At 41.2% G+C, this 23,094-nt stretch overlaps 1 protein-coding gene across 1 annotated transcript in view; it reads right to left on the bottom strand.

Moving 5' to 3' along the window:
* Positions 1-23,094, bottom strand: part of DNER (delta/notch like EGF repeat containing) — a 240,439-nt gene that overhangs the window by 10,239 nt on the left and 207,106 nt on the right. The window contains exon 9 of the mRNA XM_044290795.1: positions 12,080-12,202. Coding sequence (XP_044146730.1) covers positions 12,080-12,202 — 123 coding nt within the window. The remainder of the gene's footprint in view (positions 1-12,079; positions 12,203-23,094) is intronic.

The following is a 23,094-nucleotide window of genomic DNA, read 5'->3' as shown; positions in this document are numbered from 1 at the left end:
AGAATGTCTATCTCATGTGTCCAGTGCTGGTGGTCACACATGCTCGGTAGCTCAGTCCCACAGAGTGGATGCTCTTGTACATGCGTGGTGGAGTGACTGCTGCTATTTTACAGGCCAACCACTAACAATCTGTGAACTAGAAGGAGCTTCCTCTCACCATCACTGGATACAAAGGGAGAACTTAATGCCCTACACCAGAAAAACTTGCAAACTTTGGTTTTGGTCCTGTTTGGTCAAAAAATATATGCATATTTAACCTCTTTTACGTTGCATAACCCAATAGTCTGGGTCTACAAATTTAACAGTATTTGCACCAGAAAGCTGGCGTAATTTAAAGCAGAATTATATGCCAGCTCCTTGTGGGCATACATTTCACTTTCTGGCAGACAAACCCAAGATGTGCCATACCTAAGAGGCATCTTATGCCGAAGCATTTTTTTAAAATAAAAACAGGTGTAAGAAACGCCAGATTTATTGAATTCCAGCCATTAGGTGGATGTTCTGAAAATGAATCAATAGAACAACAAAACAAGTATGTAACAGCAATATCTAGACACAGGTACCATTTTTAGAGGATTCCAATAAAAAATTTGATCTGTTTGCATGATCCCAGTAAATTAATATTTAATTGTGGGACAACTTCTTTAATATGGCGCACACCAATTGTGGAATAGAGCAAGCAAGTTTGCTACATAGATAGTGGTTATGGTTCTAGTTTTGAATCAGAAAGTGTGGCCAGAGATAAGTTCTTGGGTAACACAAATTTAGGACCTGGGCTAATCAAAGGCAGCAGTGCAGGGAATGCACAGGTATATTAGAAATGTAAGGCTTTGACATTTAGCTGATTTAAAATCTTATGTGAAACCAATGAAAGATCTTTCTGTGGATGAGGGAAAATTTTAAGCAGTTTTTTTTTTTTGTCTGCATAAATTATGGCAAATTTATCAAACGTCACACACGGATACACATTTGGCACATCTTTAAAAATAATACTTTGGTTTTCTTCAGCCCTACTGGAGTAAGAATGTACCTTTTCGCACCTAATTACCATAACTAACCGCACCGCTTCTCCACCCACGTTAAAAAAAATGGCAGGAGTGAATAAAAATCATAAAAACATTTTGTGTGTAAATTAGCAACTTTTTTTTACAGCAGAAAACTGGCACAAATCAAATGATAAATCCCCCTTCACACAATATAGCAAACCTCAAGGACCTGTTTTGTCATAGACGTTATCCAGGAGGACCTCCCTAACCGTCATCTGAACGGCTAAAACACAGTCCAATTTGGAATTTTATTTTAAACATAAATGGAGAAGAAAACGTTATGTAAATGAAATACATACAAGGTAAGTAGAACTAATTACATACAAATTTGCTCAACTATGCAAGTTTACTGCAAAAGTGGAATTTTTTTTGTTTTCTGGACTTTTATGCTGTAGCCTTATTTAACATTTTTGGGCTTTGCAAGTTAGTATTTTTCTGCACGGCTAAGTCATGACCAATTCTGCACAAGTACAGCTGTAATACAGAGTCATGATGGAAAAATAAATGGCTGCAACGTCTGCGGCCGAAGCCACATTACCAATTCACTGGTGTTGAACTAATTGCCTGAATAGTTTGTAAACTGAGATTTAAGTTTCTAAGGCAAATAAATGGAGAAAAATGAAGTGTGCCAGCATATAAATGTCTCCTCCATCCTTCCTCTGTTGCTTTTCCTTGTGCAGCCTAGATATGTCTCCTGGCTCCCAGACGGTTTCTTTGTCTCCTTTATATCTTTGCATTAATCTACATAATGAAACGACTACAAATAAACATCAAACAGATATATCAAAGCTCTCATCCCTGTTCAAACGTCTGGCGGCAGAAACCACCTTAAGAAAATATGTCAATGCTGCTAAATAAACGTGCATGTTTCAGACCTCTGGTTTTCTAGATGTTTACTTGAAGTCCAGAGATATTCAATTAATAAATCCACCAGCAAAAACTGCAGGGATCTGCTAATTATGCATTAATATGGAAGGCGAGATTGAGGTGTTTCTGTACAGAATAGGATTGTCTTGACCTGGCATTGAGAAGATTCACAGGAAAGCACTGGTGAGAGTCTATGAGCAGGTACCCCAATAATTACTTTGGGGGCCAATGCAGTCTATCGAGCATTCTGCCCTTCTGGCTCCAGGATTCTAATGTCCAATGAATAACCTACAACAACCTCGTTATTTCTATAAACAATCAACAAAGAAAAAGGCCCATGGATCCAACACAATTACTACAAACACCCAAAAAAGGCCAATGGGACTATACCATATAAAAATATTACAATCTTTATTAATAGTAGCGTCACAAGTACAAACCAGCATACACATCAAATAACAATCCAACTCATACAATTATAAGCGGATATATCCTAAAAAAGAAATGAGATACATAGGTCTAGGAGGACATATTCTGAAACATAGTTCACAGCAACTGGAATGTCGCCCCAAGCGCTGGCACCTCGACGTGCGTTTCACCTCTAAAAGGTTTCGGCAGCTTTCTTTACGCTGCCCCCTACTCCAATGTTTGCAACGTTTAAAAAAATGTCACAGTGATAAATCTGGCGTAAAACAAATTTACATAGCCAACCACACCTGCTCTCCCATCCACTTTGCAAAAAAGGTGAGAGGTGCAACATGGAACTTGTCTCAAACTGGCAAACCACTTTGATACATTTCTACAAACTTTTAGTGCAATTTGTTACAAGAAAGTCTGAAAATGACACAGATTTCGGAACACATCTATGGGGGAATGTATCAAAACCTGCAATCTAGATTTCTGTCTTCAAAAATTTGTGAAAAAATATGGTTTTGTGACATTTTGACCATACTTGTGCCAAAAATTTCACAACTTTTTGCATTTTCACAAGTGATGGAGAAGTGGGCATGGTTAGCTGTGTTAATTAGTTTCACTTCAGGTTTACCCTACGTTCACATCTGCATTGTGAAATCTGGCAGGCTGTCCCGGCAGAGGAACAACGTGCCGGAGTTTTCCATATCCACTAGTCTTGAGCAATCACAGATCCGAAGCCGGTTCATTCAAACACTTCATTGCAATGCTGTACGGAAACCCGTCGCCGTACAGCATTACATCCGTGGAGTCAAAATTCGTTTTATCCAAAGTAATTTCTGCAGTGCTTTTTGTCTGGCAGAAAGTCAGCATTTATGCTGAAAAGTGGTCAGATCCCCATTTGATCCTATTCTACTCAATTGGGATCCGGCGGTTTGCAGCATTATCCTCTGCCGGAACAGCCTGACAAATTTCACAACACAGATGTGAACATAGACTTATCACTGCAATTTTCAAAAAAAAAAAAGGGTAGCAATATCACTCTAGTAGGAGGGTGGCGTAAAAACACTGGTGTAGCATCTCTACAATCAGCACAATGTATTGGGTAACAGTAGATGTCCAATGTTTGATTTGCCGCTGTCACAGCGTCCTGTCCCTTGTAGATGACATGGCCATACAACCTCATTGCATTCTGCCATTGGCAACCAGTGTACACTCCCAATATGGTACCAGACACTGGTGTAATGTGGAGGGCCATTTTTATCAAGATTGTCATTCCTATACCCCAGTCTTGATCCCTCTGCGTCAGAGTGAGAGGCACGCGCCTCTTAATAAATGATGTGCATCTCTGGCAGTTCTTGCACCAGAAACTGAAGTCTATGCCAGTCAGGGGCTGACATACACTTCAGATATAACTTATGCCAGTTTCTGGTGTAAGTTATAGTAAATCCAATGAGCAGTGTTAAGACCCACACCCTTTCTTGCCACATAAGTCACAAATGATTGCGCACATATGGTGCAATGCCCTAATTTGTGACTTTCTTACTCCACTATTGTGGCATAAAGACATTAGTAAAAGCCCTTGGTAGCCTTTTTGTCAGTCACTATGAAAAACAATAAATGCTGTGAAATCGCTGTCCATTGAAATTAATTGAGAAGCTTGAAAATCGTTTCAAAATCGATCCAGTCAAACGAGTCTTTAGATGTTTCATATTTTAATCTGGAATTTCTGAGCAATTTTAAAAAGCTATTTTTTTCATATACTATGAAAATCACGTTAACGAAAAAATAATCACATTAACTAAAGAACGAACATAATATAATATAATGACCTCCTTTTCATCTGCATATCCACCAATTTCTGGGTTCCTCTTTTGCCATCCAAGATGGCCGCACAGCTTCTCAAAATACCAGATGCATACTGTAAATTTGGTGGTTCAGGACACCTTCTGCTTGTGCAGCCCTGCCCTACGAAGACAGCAGAAAGTATGCATCCGGTAATCTGAGAAGTGGTGTGGCCATCTTGGATGACAGAAGAGGAGACAGTAGTTGGCAGGTCTGAAGCTGAAAAGATGGCCCCAGGTAAGCATTTTTTTTAATGGATGCTTGCTTTAAAGGGGTAGTGAAAGAATGGGAGGGAGGGGTGTTGGGCAAACTCTACCCTACTACTGGACCTGTAAAGGGAAGACCACTTACCTGATTCCCATCACTGGTTCACCGCTGCTTCTCCTCCAGGCCTGCAATGCTCCACTGGGTCCCCTGGATGTAAACATCTGGTTTGACATTGCCACAGCCAATCAGCGGTGAGCGACTCTTCTTATGTCATGTAAGCTCTCTGCTGCGGCCATTATTAGCTGTGGCGATGTCAAACTGGATGTTTACATTACAGGAACCCAAGGGAGCATCTCAGGCCAGGAGAAGAAGGAGCCAGTGCAGGGAAGTAGGTACTGTAAGTAATCTTTCCTTTATAGGTCCCCATTTTTGCACAACCCCTTTAAGGATTGGATTAAGAGCACTTTACACAGACGATTGAGCGGGCAATTTTTGGGAACAATGGACAATCTGCTGTCCAGAAACAATGATTTTGGTGTCCACATAAACGATACTTTCACCCAATGACCGGCAGCACTTTTAGGCCCCTTGCAGACGAGCGTGAGTAGATTACATCTGGATGCGTTCAGTGAAAAATGCGCGATTTCGCAAGCAAGTTCATTCAGTTTAGGGCTCGTTCACACGTTGTGGACCGCATTTGTGGATCTTCAATACACGGGCACCATTCCATGGCCATTCCGCATCACGGATGCACCACAAAAAGATAGAACATTAAGTGAATGGGTCTGCGATCCCCATGCGCCTGCCCCACGGATGGTGCACGTGCATTGCGGACCGTTCGTGTGAATGAGCCCTTAGTATGCGATCGAGTTCAGTTGTTCAGTTTTTATCGCGCGGGTGCAATGCGATTGAATGCGTTTTGCACGTGCGTGATAAAATACTGAAGGTTGCAGGGGGTGATAAAGGGGCTGGGTAACTCTAAGGCTCCTGGACCTGACGGCTATACTGGTGAGTACTACAAAGCCTTGTGTACTCAGCTCTTACCGGTGTTGATGGAGGTTTACAATGACGTGTTTAGGGGCGCATCGACCCTGGATGGAACTAACCTCTCCTACATCAAATTATTACCCAAACCTGAGAAAGACTCTGTATTGCCAGGTTCATATAGACCCATTTCTCTGATAAATGTGGACGCAAAGATTCTGTCCAAAATTGTTGCAGACCGCTTGGCTAAAATGATGCCATCATTGATAGGACAGGAGCAGGTGGGTTTCATCCAGGGTCGGGCAGCGGTGACGAACATTAGAACAGTACTTACCGTTATGGATAGGGTGCAACATGATCCGGAGGAGGGAGAGACTCCAGCCATGCTCACACTAGATGCTGAAAAAGCGTTTGACAATGTTAGGTGGGCATGGCTGGAGGCGGTCCTGGATAAAATGGAGATTACAGGGGCCTTCAGGGGAGTTTTGTCACAGATGTACCACAGGCCGCAGGCAAGGGTCTATACGCAGGGCCACTTATCCAAGCCATTCGACCTACAAAAGGGGACTCGGCAGGGGTGCCCTCTTTCCCCATTATTATTTAATCTGGTGTTAGAACCACTGGCTAGAGAGTTGTGCAAGTCTGACCTATTTGAAGGGATTAAAGTCGGAAAGTCGCAAGCGAAAGCGGCATTGTTTGCCGACGATATTATTTTATTTATGTCAAAACCACAGGGACAAATAGATAATATCTTTAAGGCATTGGAGAGTTTCGGGAAATACTCTGGATACAAAGTGAACATGTCAAAATGTGAACTTCTACCGATAGGCCAAAAAAGCAGGCTTGAGGTGGATAAGACTACGGGCATATTGGGCTCCTTGATAAAATCCCAAATCAAATACTTAGGCATAAAGATTGGACGGACACCGCATTCCATCTATCAACTAAATTACCCACCTTTGCTCAACAAAATTAAAGATGATTTAGCCAGATGGCAGAAACTACCACTATCGCTAATGGGGAGATGCCATTTAATCAAAATGCTAGCAGTATCCAAATTGATGTACCCACTCCAGACCATACCAGTACTTCTAAGACACATAGACGTGAGGAATTTGGAGGGATGTTTTATAAAATTCATTTGGAATGGTAAAAAACCAAGGGTCTCGTTGAGGAAGCTGAAATTGCGAAGGGAATTTGGAGGGCTAAATGTACCTGACATTAGGGGATATAATTTGGCCTGTTTGAGTAGACACCTGTTGGACTGGTTCAATGAGACTTCCCATTACTCTAATTTGAGGTTAGAAAAGCAGTTGGCGGCACCCTGGGATTTAAAGGCTTTGGTTCATACCAAACTATCTCAACTACCACGCCTAGCTAGATGCTCGTTAATACTACGGGATTCCATTATAGCGTGGAAGAACCTTAGAAGGGTATATAGATTGCCGTATCAGGTCTCGAAACACCTTCCTTTGCAAAAAAAAAGTAAAAAATGCATAGTATTGTGTTGTCAGCTCTGAACTAAGATATATCACCTAAAATGCATGTTATAGAAGGTTATGGGAATGTAATCTTTATTGTATGATGGATGATACCGTATTGTTATCTTTTTATGATCATGACACAATGCTAATAAACATCTTTGTTAAAAAAATAATAATACTGAAGGTATACAAACAACATCTCTTAGCAACCATCTGTGAAAAACGCTTCGCATTCGCACTTCCTTGCGAATGCAATGCGATTTTTACGCAGCCTCATTCACTTCTATGGAGCCGGACTTAATGTGGGTGCAATGCGTTCGCATCACACATTGCACCCGCGCAGAATACTTGCTTGTGTAAAAGGGGGCCTTATACTAGACAGTTATCAGGAACAAGCGCTCCTAGGAATACTCCTTCCTGATAATTGCCCTGATTGTCAGCCTGTGCAAAATCTCTGCAGCATGTCAATTTATGCAATGAGGATTTTTCCATGGATGCGTTGTGGCTTTTGCTGTGTCTGATTCTCTACCCGTTTCCGCTAGTGTTAACAAGGCAGTCTTCTAATAAAGTGAGAAAGGCAGCCATTCAATGCTGCGCTAATAAGGCTGTCTCTCAATCCATGCGATTGATCTGCATGTGAGACGCTGCCCTCTAGCAGGGAACTAATGCATTTAACATACTGCTAATGAGCACAAGAACCGAGGAATGAGAGAATAACCAACAAGCTACCAGTCAGTACATTCATCCATCCAAAAGACAAGTTTGACGGCTCCCCCTGGGGCTGTTCCACATTTCCGTAGTCATGTGATGGGTGACTCTGCCTTACAACCTAATCACAAATCGATGTTTCTGAATTGCAATATTTTCGTTCTGCATCTGCTGTTTATGCCTTAATTCCACATCCCCTACGATTGTTTGTTGAGTTACCATATGTTTCCTGCAATAAAAGAAGAGTTATCCTTGAAAGACCTGAGTGACAACCAATATTACCCCTCTTTTCTAGACTCCTGAACGTCGGACCTGCCATCTGTTATCCACAGCTACATCCCCCGCTGCCGTACTGCCCTCAGGAAAGCGGAGTGATACGGAGTAATGGCAGCCATCATCCTTCTCATTCAGCTTTCTCAGACACAGACAAAACTTCTGAGCAGATTTTTACTGACTCGGGAATGTATATTTCCTTGTTTTAAAAAAAATATAAAATTAGGGAACTCTTAGGCTTTGGCCACACATGGCGGATACGCTACAGCAGATACACTGCGGCAAAGTGTTTGTCCCGCATGGATGTATCCTTAGGGTCAATTCAAGGTTTGTTGCAAAAATTTCAGCAATTTTGGCATTCATCTTACTGAGGTTTGCAGAATTTCTTGCACTTACCACCAAAATAAGCCCATAAGGCTGGGGCTACATGGTGACGTTTGCCGCACAATGCGAAAATTGTGATGTCGTATTGCAACACTTCAGGCAATGTTTGTCTATTGAGTCACAATGTAATATGTGATCTGCCGCAACTGCGATCATCGCAAAAATAAAATAAAAAAAAGGTCCCAAGTGACATGCAAGCGGAAAAAAGCGAGCGAGAAAAAAAAAATCACAAATCTGCTTTATTCCATATCAAATGTGAAAAAAATGCACATTGCCCTGCTCTCTATGGGCTGGAGTTTATTTTCATCACCTGAAGTCACATGCGGCTTTGCCATCATGGACCACAATGCAGGTCGTGTGCGACTGGCCTGTGACTTCTCTGTGGTTTGGCTGTTTTTCTACGGCCAAATAGCAGCTCAAAAAGCGCAACAGCAAGTTGCAGACAAGTTACACAAATGTGTCACGTAAAGCTCTAGTCTTCAGTGTATGTTCTCTTGTGGCATGAATGCCGCCATTCTGCCATCATAGATTTGCGCTTGGCAAATCCGCAGTGTTTACAATAGCGGAATAGTGGATGTCTATACCGGAATCCACATATAATTTGACGTGCTGGGCACATTTTTAATCTGTATGTGTATTCTTTGGGGAGAGAGGAGAAAACTGCTGTAAGACATTTCTGGTGACAACATTTATTCTGAAAGAACTAAAGGATTGGGGATAAATACTCATTTTGTGCCACCTGTTGTTTTTTTTTCTTATTTCTCTATCTACCTCACAGAGGTGGACGCACATGCTCAGTTCCATCCTTCTACTGAGTCCAGAGCTGTTATAGGGAGAGAGCTGCAGCAGAAAGGACATGCCTCCTGATCTGGACACAGCCTTTGATCTGCCATCTTGATATAAATCTAGCAGAGCAACTGAAAGACTGAATGTGGAGATCTCTGGATCCATGTAAGGTACAACTCTGGTTCTATATTTGTCAGAAAGAGATGATCATGTCCTATATAATGTTGTGCTTTCATTTTTGACATTAATCATGGGATAACCCATAACCCAATCATTTTTGGGTCTTGTACAAGCCAAACTAAGACCAACTGGCATATCTCTTACTCTGTACTCTTGGCTCTTGATAATATTAGCGGAAGGAAAATATTAATTAAATAGGGCAATGAATAAAATGGGCCAGTTCATCGGGGAAGATCAAGCAGTTCAGAAATTTTGCAAACTGACTTGTTGCAATGATGGCAACCTATGATGGTGCCAACTGTAAAATCACTGAGCTGCTGAGTATCATCCATATACTACCAATGTTTGTCTACGGAGATTGCATGGTAGTGGACCTGATTTATTCACCTGTTTTCAATGGGTCTGGCTAAAATACATGAACTCTGTAATTAGCAGGGGGTCTACATGCCATAAGGTGTATATAAAAAAAAACTACCACCTGTGCCTATAGCTGTGGAGCTTAGATCCATGCTGTGGGATCTACTGTTGCAAGAGATGTTGCTTGCAACATTTTGTGCAAATTTTTGCGACATTCGGTGAGCCTCGCGACTTTCAGAAGTGGACTGAATAGGTAGTTGGGAGTAGAGTTTAGAATAGTGTAATGTCTTATTTATGACATGCACATTTTTAAAAAGTCGCAAAAGTATTAATTTTTAATTTTGTATTATGTCAGGCAACCCCCTGGCATACTTTCACTGACTGTGGAAAAACCACATCACACTTGCAGAGCAACACAACCCAAAGACAAACTTAAATAATAAATTCCACCCTCCATTATATGATGTTGCAAGGTCTTTTTGCGCAAAATCCTGCAGAGCTATGTCAACAACCCTCCACTTTAAAAAGTAGTATGAAAAGTAGGTCTATTTCAGCCATTAGATCAAGGGGCATTTATGATGTGCAACCAGATGCACAATACAACAGGTAACCCCCCTGGTGCACTATCATAAAAAAAATTAAAAAAAGGTGCAGCCACATTGCACGTGCACAGAATTGATAAAACCCTGTGCACCTTGTTAAAAAATATGATGTAACAAGAGAAGACTTTAAATTTACAAAATCAGAACCACAATTGATAAATGTCCCCCATTTTTTCTTAAAATATTTAAACCCAGGAAATCATTTAATGTTTTAAAAGCTGAACTTTTTAAAGCCTTCTACAGATATCCTCTCAAGTCTCTGAATCCTGTATCATGCACCATCTCACAGGACCTGCACTACAAATAAGAAAGGGGGAACATTTATTAAACCCTGCACGCCAGAACTCTGGCTTCAAAAAGTTAAAAAATTGGGCTTTATGATTACGTTGGCTTATTTGCACAAAATCTTTACACCACTCACTCCAGTTTTTAAAAATGGGTGGTACAGTGGCCGTGGTTGGCCTGTTGAGCTGAGTTATGCTAGATTTATCAACTACAACTATTTAGAAAGTCACAAAAATTGTCGCAGTCCTACTTCAGTAAAAGGGTGGTGTAGAAAGTGGTGTGACATCTCAAGAGGTGTAGACTTTTTAAGCGACATTGCAACAAAATTGTGTCCTAAGTGGCGTTTCTATGCGTCCCTCGCCACTTTCCCAAAAAGGGGTGTGGTGAGGGCATCACAGGGGCAGTGGGCCTGGATATTTATCTTCATTTTTGCCAGCATTAAGCTGGTGTCCATTTCAGTTTAGGTCATGGACTGCCAGAGGATGCATCCAATTTATGACAAGGCCCCCGCCTCACCATAAATTAGATGTATCCTATGGCAGCGCAGGAGATATCAAGACTGGCGTAGAAAACGCCAGACTTGATAAATCTCCCGTTTTAAACATTGATGCAGCGCAGTGCAGTGATGATTTAGAGACAATCTGTTCAAGGTAACATTTGATATAGGCTAGACCTATGTTATGCTATGAGGACAACCATCACCTCCATGACTGCTACTCTCCAAAAGAAAACTTCAGACAGAGCCAAGAACTACAGAGCAGGCGGGAAGCATTTATTTTACATGAATATGTACAGTTGTCCCCATCAAGACGGATTCCTGCTTTCCCTCACGTATATGGCTGCCTCCCAGAAATGACTTTCAAATATTCTGGGTACACTGACAACTTTTCCAGCAAATAAAAGATAATTAAAACTATGTTATGTTTACAACGGCTACTATATATTAAGAGGTCTTACCTAAGACCTTTTTTGACACACTTTTTATTTAAAGGGGTGGTCCCATCTGGACGTTTATAGCCTATCCATAGGTGGTGCCATAAATGTCCGATAAGTGTGGTTCCACCTCTGGGACCCGCTCCTATCTCGAGAATGGGGCTCTGAAGTGAAATGAGAGGACTCCGTACATGTGCAGCTTTTCCATTCATTGCTATGGGAGTTCCAAAAATAGCCGGGCCACCGCTCGACTATTGTCCAAAGTCCCTTATCGATGTCCTGTAAATTTCAGATAGGAAAAACCTAAAAAGCACAGTTCACATAAGTGAACGTTTAAGTCTTCTTTGTATAATACTCAACAGAAAGGTAAATGATCTAATATTGAGAAAATGTAAACTTCTGTAGGAAACAACCCATATACCAATACTGTACCCAACAGCAACCCACACAGAAAAACAATTAATAAAACAAGCCATCTAATTAGCACAAATGGGGGGGGGGGGGGGTTCAACAGAACGTTCTGTCATATTGTAGACAATAACAGTGTTATGGTTTTTACCTGCAGTGGTATTATACCCACAAATAAGCAAAATCATTGTGTATTCTGTTCTGTTTCCCAATTCCCATTGGAAGATGCTTAATTTCATGCTTTACTTTGAATTTCCAAGGATAGAAAACGCTTAGCATTTCATGTAACCTTAACATTAAACAATTATTACACTGTTACCTTCAAACTCTGACGGGCAAACGCACTTGTAGTCATTAACTAAATCCTTACAAGAGGCCCCGTTCTGACATGGTGCTGACAAGCACTCGTTGTATTCCTCCTCACAATACAATCCATGGTAACCTGCAGTGACAAAAAGAAAATCGGCACATTAATTTTGATGTTAAGATGTTCATCATGAAATCATATGAACAGTCCATTGTTACCAAAATACAATGGTAAGACCCCACGGTGAGGCTGGGTGCATGCGGAAGCCAAATGGGCCATTGGTTACCGAGGGCATGCGTAGATTGGGTACATTTGGCCAGAGGCACCATAGTGTTGTGCCCTAGGAGCCTTTCTCAGGCTACACCAATGCTATAAAGCCCTGAACAAAGTAAAATCTAGATTTGGAGCCATAGCAGAAGTCCACTCCCCACGTCCATGTCATATAGAATAGAGCAGAGATCAGCAACCTTTGGCTCTACAGCTGCTGTGAAACTAGAACCTGAACCTGACCTCTCAGCACACTGGACAGTTCTGCTAAACACACATTATCTTTCAAGGAGATCCTTGTAACCATGGCTGAACCTTCTTTCCACCTTATGCTCACAATTTATAGGAATGTGTATAGTTTCCCTTTCACTCTTCCCTATTTCTAGTTAATGATTAGTTATTATTATTATTATTGAACGTTCTGAATAATAAATGGAGATAAAGGGGAAAGAAATGAACCAGTAATATAATATATTCTTCTACCCACCAAGTGCCGATGGAGGGTGTCATAGAGGCACTGCTGGTAGGTAGGTACGTTGGTAAAGAACTATTAACAGTATATTCATAAAAGATGATGATATGGAAAAAATTATGAAGAGGGACTTTGAGGTGTACATGGGTCTTTTCATAATTATGGTGTGGTGCCAAAAATGTTTTTACAGTGCCTCCCACATAGCAGTTCTTTATGAAGATAGTCAAAAAGTTACAAGAATTCAAGACATCGGATAATGAAGTATAAACTGTTTTATTTGGAATCCACCCCCTAGATAGAACACCACTACTTAAAGGGGTTGTCGCACAACAAATGGCATTTATCATGTAGATAAAGTTAATACAAGGCACTTACTAATGTATTGGGATTGTCCATATTGCCTCCTTTGCTGGCTGGATTTATTTTTCCATCACATTATACACTGCTCATTTCCATGGGTTACGACCACCCTGAAATCCAGCAGCAGTGGCCGTTCTTGCACATTATAGGAAAAAGTGCAGTCCTATGTGCGCTCCGGCCACCAGAGAGGCCAGTGCTATTTCCTATAGTGTACAAGCATGAACAGCACTGCTGGATTGCAGGGTGGTTGTAACCATGGAAATGAGAAGAGTATAATGTGATGGAAAAATGAATCCAGCCAGCAAAGGAGGCAATATGGACGATCACAATACATTAGTAAGTGCCTTGTATTAACTTCCTCTACATGATAAATGCCGTTTGCTGAAGTGAGTCATGCACACGACCGTATGTATTTGGCGGACCGCAAAAAACGGATCCACAAAAAATACGGATGACACCCGTGTGCATTCCATATTTTGCGGAACAGAACAGCTGGCCCCTAATAGAACAGTACTATCCTTGTCCGTAATGCGGACAATAGTAGGACATGTTCTATTTTTTTGCAGAACGGACATATGGAAACGGAATGCACACGGAGTAACATCCGTTTTTTTGCACACCCGTTGAAATGGCTGGCCGGCGCACTTCACTCGAACCTCCACTGACTGCCCTATTACAGCCCGTCCCAGCCATCCAACCTCCTACAGCTGGGTTCAAAGCTGTTCGGAGGTTTGGATCGCACGGGCTGGATTTGGTTTGGATCGCACAGGCGGGATCCTGCTGAATCGAGCGGACGTACGAGAGGCGGCGTTGAACTGAGGTAGGCGGATCGAAAGAAAGGGAGGGCGGAGATTTCAGCATTGAAGGCGGCGCTGGGCACCTAAACGAGATGGATGCAGCCGGGCACCTTTCACCATGAGACGTCCCCTTGGACACATTTCGAAGTGATTGACAGGTGATATAAACCTCTTTTTTATGAATATAGAGCCACAGGGGCATTTGATAAACTCACTTTAGATTCAGTGTTTTACAAGGGACATCGCCATATGTTTAGCTTATAGGACTAATTTCTCATGACAGAATCCCTTTAAGGGTTCCACTCTGGGGTCTGTATTTCTTGGAACGTCTAATCTGTGGTCTGTATTTATTTGGGGGTCCCGTGTGAGGTATGTATTCTGGGGTCTGCATTTATGGGTCTGATTTGTTGTCTAGGTATTTTTGGGGTCTGTATTTTTATATATATATATATATATATATATATATATATATTTATTTTATTATGGAATCTCTTAGGGGCCTGGTCTCTGATATGTATTTATTCTGGGGTATTTAAATGAGGTATGATCAGGGATCTGCAGTTTTAGGGGTCAGGCTGGGGGGGGTCTGTATTTATTCAGGTCTCTAGTCTATGCATTTATTCTGGGGGTCTGTATTTATGTAACAGGTGTGGTCTTGTATCTGTATTTTAGGGACCTGGTTGTGGGTCTGTATTTACTCTGGAATCCATATTTATTAATGGGTCTGTATATACGTTTAAGGTGTCTGATCTGTAGTGGTGTCTGTTTTGAGACCATTATCTATCTTTATTTTAGGGTCTGGTTGATTTTATTTAGGAGAACTAGTCACTGTTGCAGGGCATACTACATTATTCCATACTTCATTATTCTGCAGTAACATTTACAGGCCAGAGGTCCTAAGGTGACATTTTATGGCCTCCATTTGACTTATGTAACCCTATGGACACGTTTAGTGTGTACACGAAATGTACATAATACATGTGATGTGAACATATCCTATACCAAGGTACAGAGGAAGAGAAATATTGCTTCTGTGTAGAGCACTAAAAGGAGCACCATTATATGTAGCTGGGAGCCTAAAGGGGGCGATATTATTGTGTGAAGAACAAAGGAAATGTATTTACATTTAGTCAAGGACTACCAGTTGCCTGCTCTTGACATGTGCATTCTTTATTGTCGGTATTTTATAGTGTTTGATAAAATTTAACTTTTATTGGTTATTTATTTTAATAAATTGTGAACATTTCCAACTAACCTACTGATTTAAAAATCAGAGAGGACACCTATACTGTGGGGTGCACTATTTAGACACTATTACTATCCAGAGCACAAAGATGTAGAATTTGTGCGTGGTGATGTTTTACTGTGAATTCCAATATATGGTAATAAGATAGGCTTATGAAGGCTTAAGTAAAAAAAGGTAACAATCACTTAGCCTGCAACAATGGGGGAGCTCCTGTCGACCAGTTTCCAACATAGGGCACTGTCGATGCCCCATGGTAGTACAAGAGAGATAATCACAAGACTTCATCTTACCCGATCAATGCCATCAGTGGAGCTATAGCTATTGTTTCACGCATAGAACTTTTTTAGCTCAATGGCCCCTCCTAAAAAAGCCTCCAGTGGGCAGTAGGCATGTAAAGTGACCTCAGCCCTTAGGGATGTGGCCTAGTATCGATCACCACTCCTGGTAACTGTAGAACAATAGTGTTCATTATCTAACATTAACAATTATTATTACTAACTCACTATAACTTACTACATTAAAAGGTAATTAAAGAGAAAGAACTGACTAAAATAACTAAAAATCATGCTGCACATGTGGGAAATAGGCAGGGAAGATGCAGGAAAAGCAAGGAGCCAAATATGGACCGCAAACTCCAGTCGTGACTAGAAAAAGTCATCATGGTTGTCTGGGCCAGCAAGAGGAGAAAAGTGGATATAGTGGAGTATACAGCAGAGAGGGAGCTTCACAGCACTGGCTGCTGCAGAAAGACAGATATGTGTAGTCTACGCCATCCATGAAAGGCTTTCTGTTAACCCATTATTATCTAGTTACCGTAGGTTAAGTTACATCATTAGAAAAAGATCACTATGCTGGTGCAGCCTGGGACACCAGATGTGACTATACCTTGCAGGAAGAAAGAGCTCAAAGATAGGCAGCAATGCAGAGACTAGCAGCGGGTGAAGACCGAGCTGTAGAGTGAATGGAAATATAAGAAGCAAATGCCAAATGATAAAAAAAATAGTATATACAGTATATGTTGTCATATGTGAATGTACAGAACTGGAAGCTGAAGGGTTAAAAGTGGATATAAAAGGTTCACACAGAAGAAAGGGATTCTACAGTCAAGCTTTAAGCTGTGGAGAAGCCTGTCAAGAATGTCACAAAGAAATGTCCTTGACACAGCCCAGGAGCAGCAAGATGCGGCAGTATAACAGGGGTGCACACTGTCTTCTCGAATTATACCGTTTTTAAGAACACAAAACTATGGTGCAGGTTCTATACAGTCATAACTCTCACCTCCCAAAAATGAGTGAGCACAAGGAATGTAGAACAAAGCAAAAACACCCCACTCACCTACAGAAAGCCCTCCGTTCCAGTGTTGAGTCTTTTGTCCCTGGTGATTTGAGTCCCTGGACTGAAAGTCATGACATTCCGCCCATGGTCATGTTAACTGCTGCAGCCATTCACTGGCCTCAGCTGTGACATGTTCCCAAGTGGTATATTACAGGCAGTGTCTTTGAGGGGCCCAGCCAGGGCTGTGACTTGAATACAACTGAACATCTGTGGAGAGATGTGAAAATGGCTGCCCACCAATGGTCCCCATTTAACCTGACAGAGCTGGAGAGGATCTGCAGAGAAGAATGGCAGAAAGTCACCAAATCCAGATGTGCAAACCTTGTGGCATCATAACCAAGAAGACTGGAGGCTGTAATCACTGCCAAAGGTGCTTCAACTAAGTCCTGAGTAAAGGGTCGGAACAACCTCCCTGTGTGCATTTTTACTTTTCAACAATTTTTCCCACACGGTAAAACTTCTGCACAGTAGTGTACATGTACATGGGAAATCAGCTGACCGCCTTGTTTTTAAAGACAGCAGCCAACCTGAAAACAAAAATAAAGCTGCAGTGTAAAGCACATGTCAGAGAGAGGAAATGAGAAACAGCCTTGCCCCCAACAGGAGGTGACTTTCATAATCTCAGGCTTCAAACAATGTAGGTGAGAAACCAGTTATCATGGCTCTATCCTATAGCAGCAGATCATATTTTTTTTTAGACCGCCCACGTTTCAACTTTAATTTCTGGATGTAGCTACTGTATGGGTGGAAATGTTCCAAGTTTATTTTATCGGCAATAAGAGGAGCAGAATTCTGTTTTTCTAGAAGCAATTGAAATCCTCCTGAGGGTTTATGTTATTTGTTGAAGATATATATTATAGCTCCCTCTCACCCGTTTGGAGGTCAATCCCACCGAGCTCAGATGTTCTTTTACTATCTCTAAATGACGTGAATGTGGCAGAAGTGCTGAGATTACCTGATGGATTCGCCGAGGGCTGGATATATGTGCTGGCATTGACATAACAGTAACTTCCCACCCCAGGCCTTACAGTCCTTACAGAAATCATGTTCTATTCTAATCTTCAGGTCATATTACAAGGTGAAAGCAATTTTCGACACACTGAAAACATGCTCATGCCCCTTCTGCTTGGATTTGCAAAGAGGTTCTGATGCATTTCATTCCAATGTGTGAGATTTTAAAGGTGAACCCTTTTTGAAAATCCTAGTCTAACCGGATAAAAGGTGCGAATTATTTTTAATATAAGCCATAATGGCACATAGCACTTTAGTCCATGTAAGGGTAGGTTCACATGTAGATCTTCCTGTGGACTATGATGCAGATTCATTGATGATTTCACCCCTGTGCATTGAAATAGTGAAATCTGATTTGAAAAGCCGCCACAGCTTAGGCACAAAAAGGAGCATGCTTTCGAAATGCAAACCTTAAAGGGGTTCTGCGCTTTCATTTAACTGATGATCTATCCTCTGGATAGATCATCAGCTTCTGATCGGCAGGGGTCCGACACCCGGGACCCCCGCCGATCAGCTGTTTGAGAAGGCAGCGGCGCTCCAGCAGCGCCGCGGCCTTCTCACCGTTTACCGCTGGGCCGCCCGCCCACTGACCGCCCGTTACGACTTGTATCAACTAGAGTGGGCGCGGCTAAGCTCTGTTCACTTGAATAGAGCTTAGCCGCGCCCACTCTAGTTGATACAAGTCGTGACGTCAGTGGGCGGGCAGCCTGGCGGTAAACGGTGAGAAGGCCGCGGCGCTGCTGGAGCGCTGCGGCCTTCTCAAACAGCTGATCGGCGGGGGTCCCGGGTGTCGGACCCCCGCTGATCAGAAGCTGATGATCTATCCAGAGGACAGATCATCAGTTAAATGAAAGCGCAGAACCCCTTTAAAGGAACTATTCAGTGATGACCTCAAAAATGATATATCAGTCAATACCTATAGAAAACCAGATGCCCAACTGGTTTGAGTTAAAGAAAAGAACTGATGCACGTTTATTGAATGTATTATAACTGACTGTTCCATTTTTCTTTATTTCTGCAAATTTTTTCCATATTTCCTGCATATACCTTCATCGCCATGTGTACCATTACTGCACTGCACGCTGTGATTCTCAAATCAGTGCTGCTCTATATATTACAATGAATTATTCAGCACTGCTTTCCACATGCCTATTCAGACTGTGCAGTTTTTTGTAAACTCATGCTTGCGGTTTGTGCAATAGGACTCAAGTTTGGAGTCTATAAACCGCAGAGGAGGTACATGAACCATTTTTGCTACTTGTTTTTATCATTGAGCACACACAATGTGATTTTTTTATATGTAACATGTTTTATGCACCATGTATGTGTTTAGGATAGTCACAATAGTAACGCCCTAATTAATGAAGCTGGAGCTATGCGTTTCTCCTCCCTACTTTTGGATTAAGGCGGAATCAGAAATAGTTCCCTATAAATTACAGGTATTTGGGCATTTCTGTAGTCATAAGTGAGAACTTTTTTGTTCGAAATGCGTGGACTATTTCTGGAGTGAGAGGATTGATGCTGATGTTGTTACCATATATTTTATACACCTTAATAAAGAAACAAGCAACTTAAGAAACTTCCGGTGCTGGATTCACTGGATTCATCTTTGTTTTATTTTACCTATGGAAGAATACCTGCTGTTTGTTATCATCACATATTGGGGTTTCAATCATTTTTAGATCAGCTCCATGAGGTCAGAGCTACGTTCTATGACTACAGTGTCTATAGGCAGTCTGAGGTAGTCTGAGACACACCTTCTGTCTCATCATCTTCTGCAGGGAGGAGAGAGAGCACGATATGCGAGCGCTTCTGTCTTCTCGTTCTAGGGATCACCACCCCCACCCCCCTTCCCCCACTGAGCAAAACTAATATGCCTCTATGATATATCAAAAGGTTTTTGAAACCTCAGGGACTCTTTAACTGTGCACAAAACTGAACTCTTATAGCAATTAGTCGTATATAAATGAATTATAGTGTTCATTTTAGGGGGCATGCACGGTCGGCAAATTGTGGATCCACAAAACACAGATACCGACCGTGTGCATTCCGCATTTTGCAGATCAGCACATTCTGCCCTTTGTTAGAAATGCCTATTCTTGTCCACATATGGACATTGAATGAATGGGGCCACATCCAATCCACAAAAAATGCGGATCAGATGCAGACCAAAAATACAGTGGTGTGAAGGGGGCCTTAGGCAGATAACCTAGCCATGTCTTACAAAACAAGTGGTGTGATGTGTTGTAGGCACAATGTGGTATAAAGGGAACGCCGGGCAATCTTTGTCTAGCACCACAGATGGTGTTTCCATTAGTAAACCCAAACTAATGCAGGTCTCTGTATCCCACGGGTCATACAGATAAAAGTGGACCCGCCTCGCATTATACAAGATCATCATATGTACACTCTTCTACTGTGATGGTGATTTTCAAGGGCTAGCAACCATGTAGTATGCTGCAAAATCAACAAATTCTGTTGAAAATCATACAATTGGACTGCATATGAAATGAATGAATACCCGAATGCTATGTCTTCCCCAGAAGTGTTACTCTGTATAAGGAATACACTGCACTATGAGCTGTAGATTTCATTGATTGGCTACTCCTACAATGCCTATACATGCATCATTTTCATAGACAGAATTATAGGATTTCCCACAGAGTTTATGTGCATTATTAAGACATAAAAATATCTCACATCTCCACTAGGGGGTAGAAGACTGATTCATGTCGGCATGCTATGCAGGAGGGGAACTGGAAGAAGCATATCATTGTGGTCTCAAAGCATAACCTGGTATTGGATTCACTGATTCTGTATAACAATCTGCACGAGGCAATGCTCGGGTTCTGTTCTCGTAAATGTTCTGATTACAAAATATCATTGGGGCTGGACGGACTCTGGCTGATCTTCTATGGTAATCCAGCCTGCTTAATATTCCTCTCATGAGCAAATCTTCAAACCAGCACAAAGACCCCGATGCAGTGTGGGTGCTGACGGAGGAACCTTTTATTCTAAAGCGCTGTAGAAGTGACTTACCAGCACAATCACCGACCACGGCAGGGGTAAATGGCTGTGCTAAATAATCCCAGGGACATTCTATTCACTAAATATATGCAGTGGCTCTACCACGCTGAACAGATGGTTAAGGTGCACTCTCCACGGCACATCCAATGCAGGATAAATAAATAAAAAAAATAGTAAGTAGTCTGGGGGGCACTCAATTAGCTAGTGTTGCATGGAAACAAATACAACTTGAATAAATACATATATTTCATTTATTAAAGACAATTTTTTTTAATTAAAATTAAAAATAAAAAGGGCTTAAAAATGTAAAGAATCTTTAGATATATAAGTATAATATTATTGATAGTTGATTATATCCCAACATACATTATCCATAAATTAATTAGAAAAGCATAATTGTTACTATTAATAATTATATATATATAAATATATAAATGCAAATTAATAAAGAATTAGTAAAGAATGAATATTCATATATATAAAAAATGAAAAGGAATAAAGACTCAATATACAATCATGGTATATTGATTCTTTATTAATTAATTTTTTATACAGTGCTGCCCATAATTATTCATACCCCTGGCAAATTTTGACTTAAAGTTACTTTTATTAGACCAGCAAGTAATTTTTTGACGGGAAATGACATAGGTGTCTCCCAAAAGATAATAGGACGATGTACAAGAGGCATTATTGTGGGCAAAAAACATTTCTCAGCTTTTATTTACATTTGAGCAAAAAGTGTCCAATCCAAAATTATTCATACCCTTCTGAATAATCAATAGAAAAGCCTTTATTGGCTATTACAGCAATCAAACGCTTCCTATAATTGCAGACCAGCTTTTTGCATGTATCCACAGGTATTTTTGCCCATTCATCTTTAGCAATGAGCTCCAAATCTTTCAGGTTGGAGGGTCTTCTTGCCATCACCCTGATCTTTAGCTCCCTCCACAGATTCTCCATTGGATTCAAGTCTGGACTCTGGCTGGGCCACTCCAAAATGTTAATGTTGTTGTCGGCTAACCATTTCTTCACCACTTTTGCTGTGTGTTTTGGGTCATTGTCATGCTGAAATGTCCACTGGTGCCCAAGGCCACGTTTCTCTGCAGACTGCCTGATGCTGTCATTGAGAATCCTCATGTATTGCTCTTTTTTCATGGTGCCGTTTACTGTGATTAGGTTCCCTGGTCTATTGGCTGAAAAACAACCCAAAAGCATTAGGTTCCCACCGCCATGTTAGACAGTGGGGATGGTGTTCTTTGGGTGGAAGGCTTCTCCTTTTTTATGCCAACTGGACACTTTTTGCTCAAATGTAAATAAAAGCGGAGAAATGTTTTTTTTTTACCACAATAATGCCTCTTGTGCATCGTCTTACTATCTTTTGGGAGACACCTACAGTATTGTCATTTGCCGTAAAAAAAATACTTGCTGGTTGAATAAAAGTAACTTTAAGTCAAAATTTGCCAGGGGTATGAATAATTATGGACAGCACTGTATATATAATTATTATTAGTAACATTTATGCTTTTCTAATTAATTTATGGATACTGTATATTGGGATATAATCAACTATCAATAATATCATACCTCTATATCTAAACATTCTTTATATTTTTGGCCCTTTTTTGTCTTTAATAATATATGTATTTATTCAAGTTGTATTTGTTTCCATGCAACACTAGACATTCTATTCATGTCAGGGGCACAATGAGAAATGTTCTTCTTATGGTGAAGCTGGAAATTACTAACAGAATGCACAATGGGGCATATTTACTAATACTGTCCAATATTTAATATGGCAGGTTTGACTGACAATCTAATGTACAGGGAGAGCTCCCGGGAGAGAAGAATCAGGCATACTGAATCTTTTTGCCTGATCCTTTTGTTCTGCCAGGAGACATGCCACCACTAGAAGTGCCTGGCAGCGGCTTTCTCCTTCCTTCCCATTGACAACAATAGAAGGTCAGCCTAACCGAACACATATGACCCACCTCAACCGATTATTGGTTGAACAGGCTTCTCCTGCCATTTGTAAAGCCGGAACCAAGGATCGGAGAACCGATAAGCATCTGAACGGTAACAGTGAGAAATGAGCGAGGAGAGTAATACTTCTTCTATATTGTAGCACCATTCTGCCTCTGTAAAATATGCATTTGGACAACCCCTTAAAGGGGTTGTCTGCTTTTTACTATTGATAACCTGTCCTCAGGATAGGTAATCAATATCAGATCGACTGGGGTCCCACTCCCTGCACTCCAACCGATAAGCTGTTAGAATTGAAGGCAGCGTTGATATGAGTGCTACCTTCTCTTCTCTGTTTACCTTCTCACTGGAGCAATTGCAGTGGTGAACAGATGTAATTATAAGTATGGCGTCCCCATTCACTTCTATGGACAGAGCAGAGAAGGCTGATCAGTGAGGCTGCAGGGAGTCGGACCCCCTGCGATCTGATATTGATGACCTATCCTGAGCATAGGTTATCAATAGTAAAAAGTGGACAACCACTTTAAGGCTG

The sequence above is a fragment of the Bufo gargarizans genome, chromosome 4 (assembly GCF_014858855.1).
Source record: "Bufo gargarizans isolate SCDJY-AF-19 chromosome 4, ASM1485885v1, whole genome shotgun sequence".
NCBI classification, from domain to species: Eukaryota; Metazoa; Chordata; class Amphibia; order Anura; family Bufonidae; genus Bufo; species Bufo gargarizans.
The sequence above is the reverse complement of the archived record's forward strand: the minus strand, read 5'-3'. Positions and strand labels throughout refer to the sequence as shown.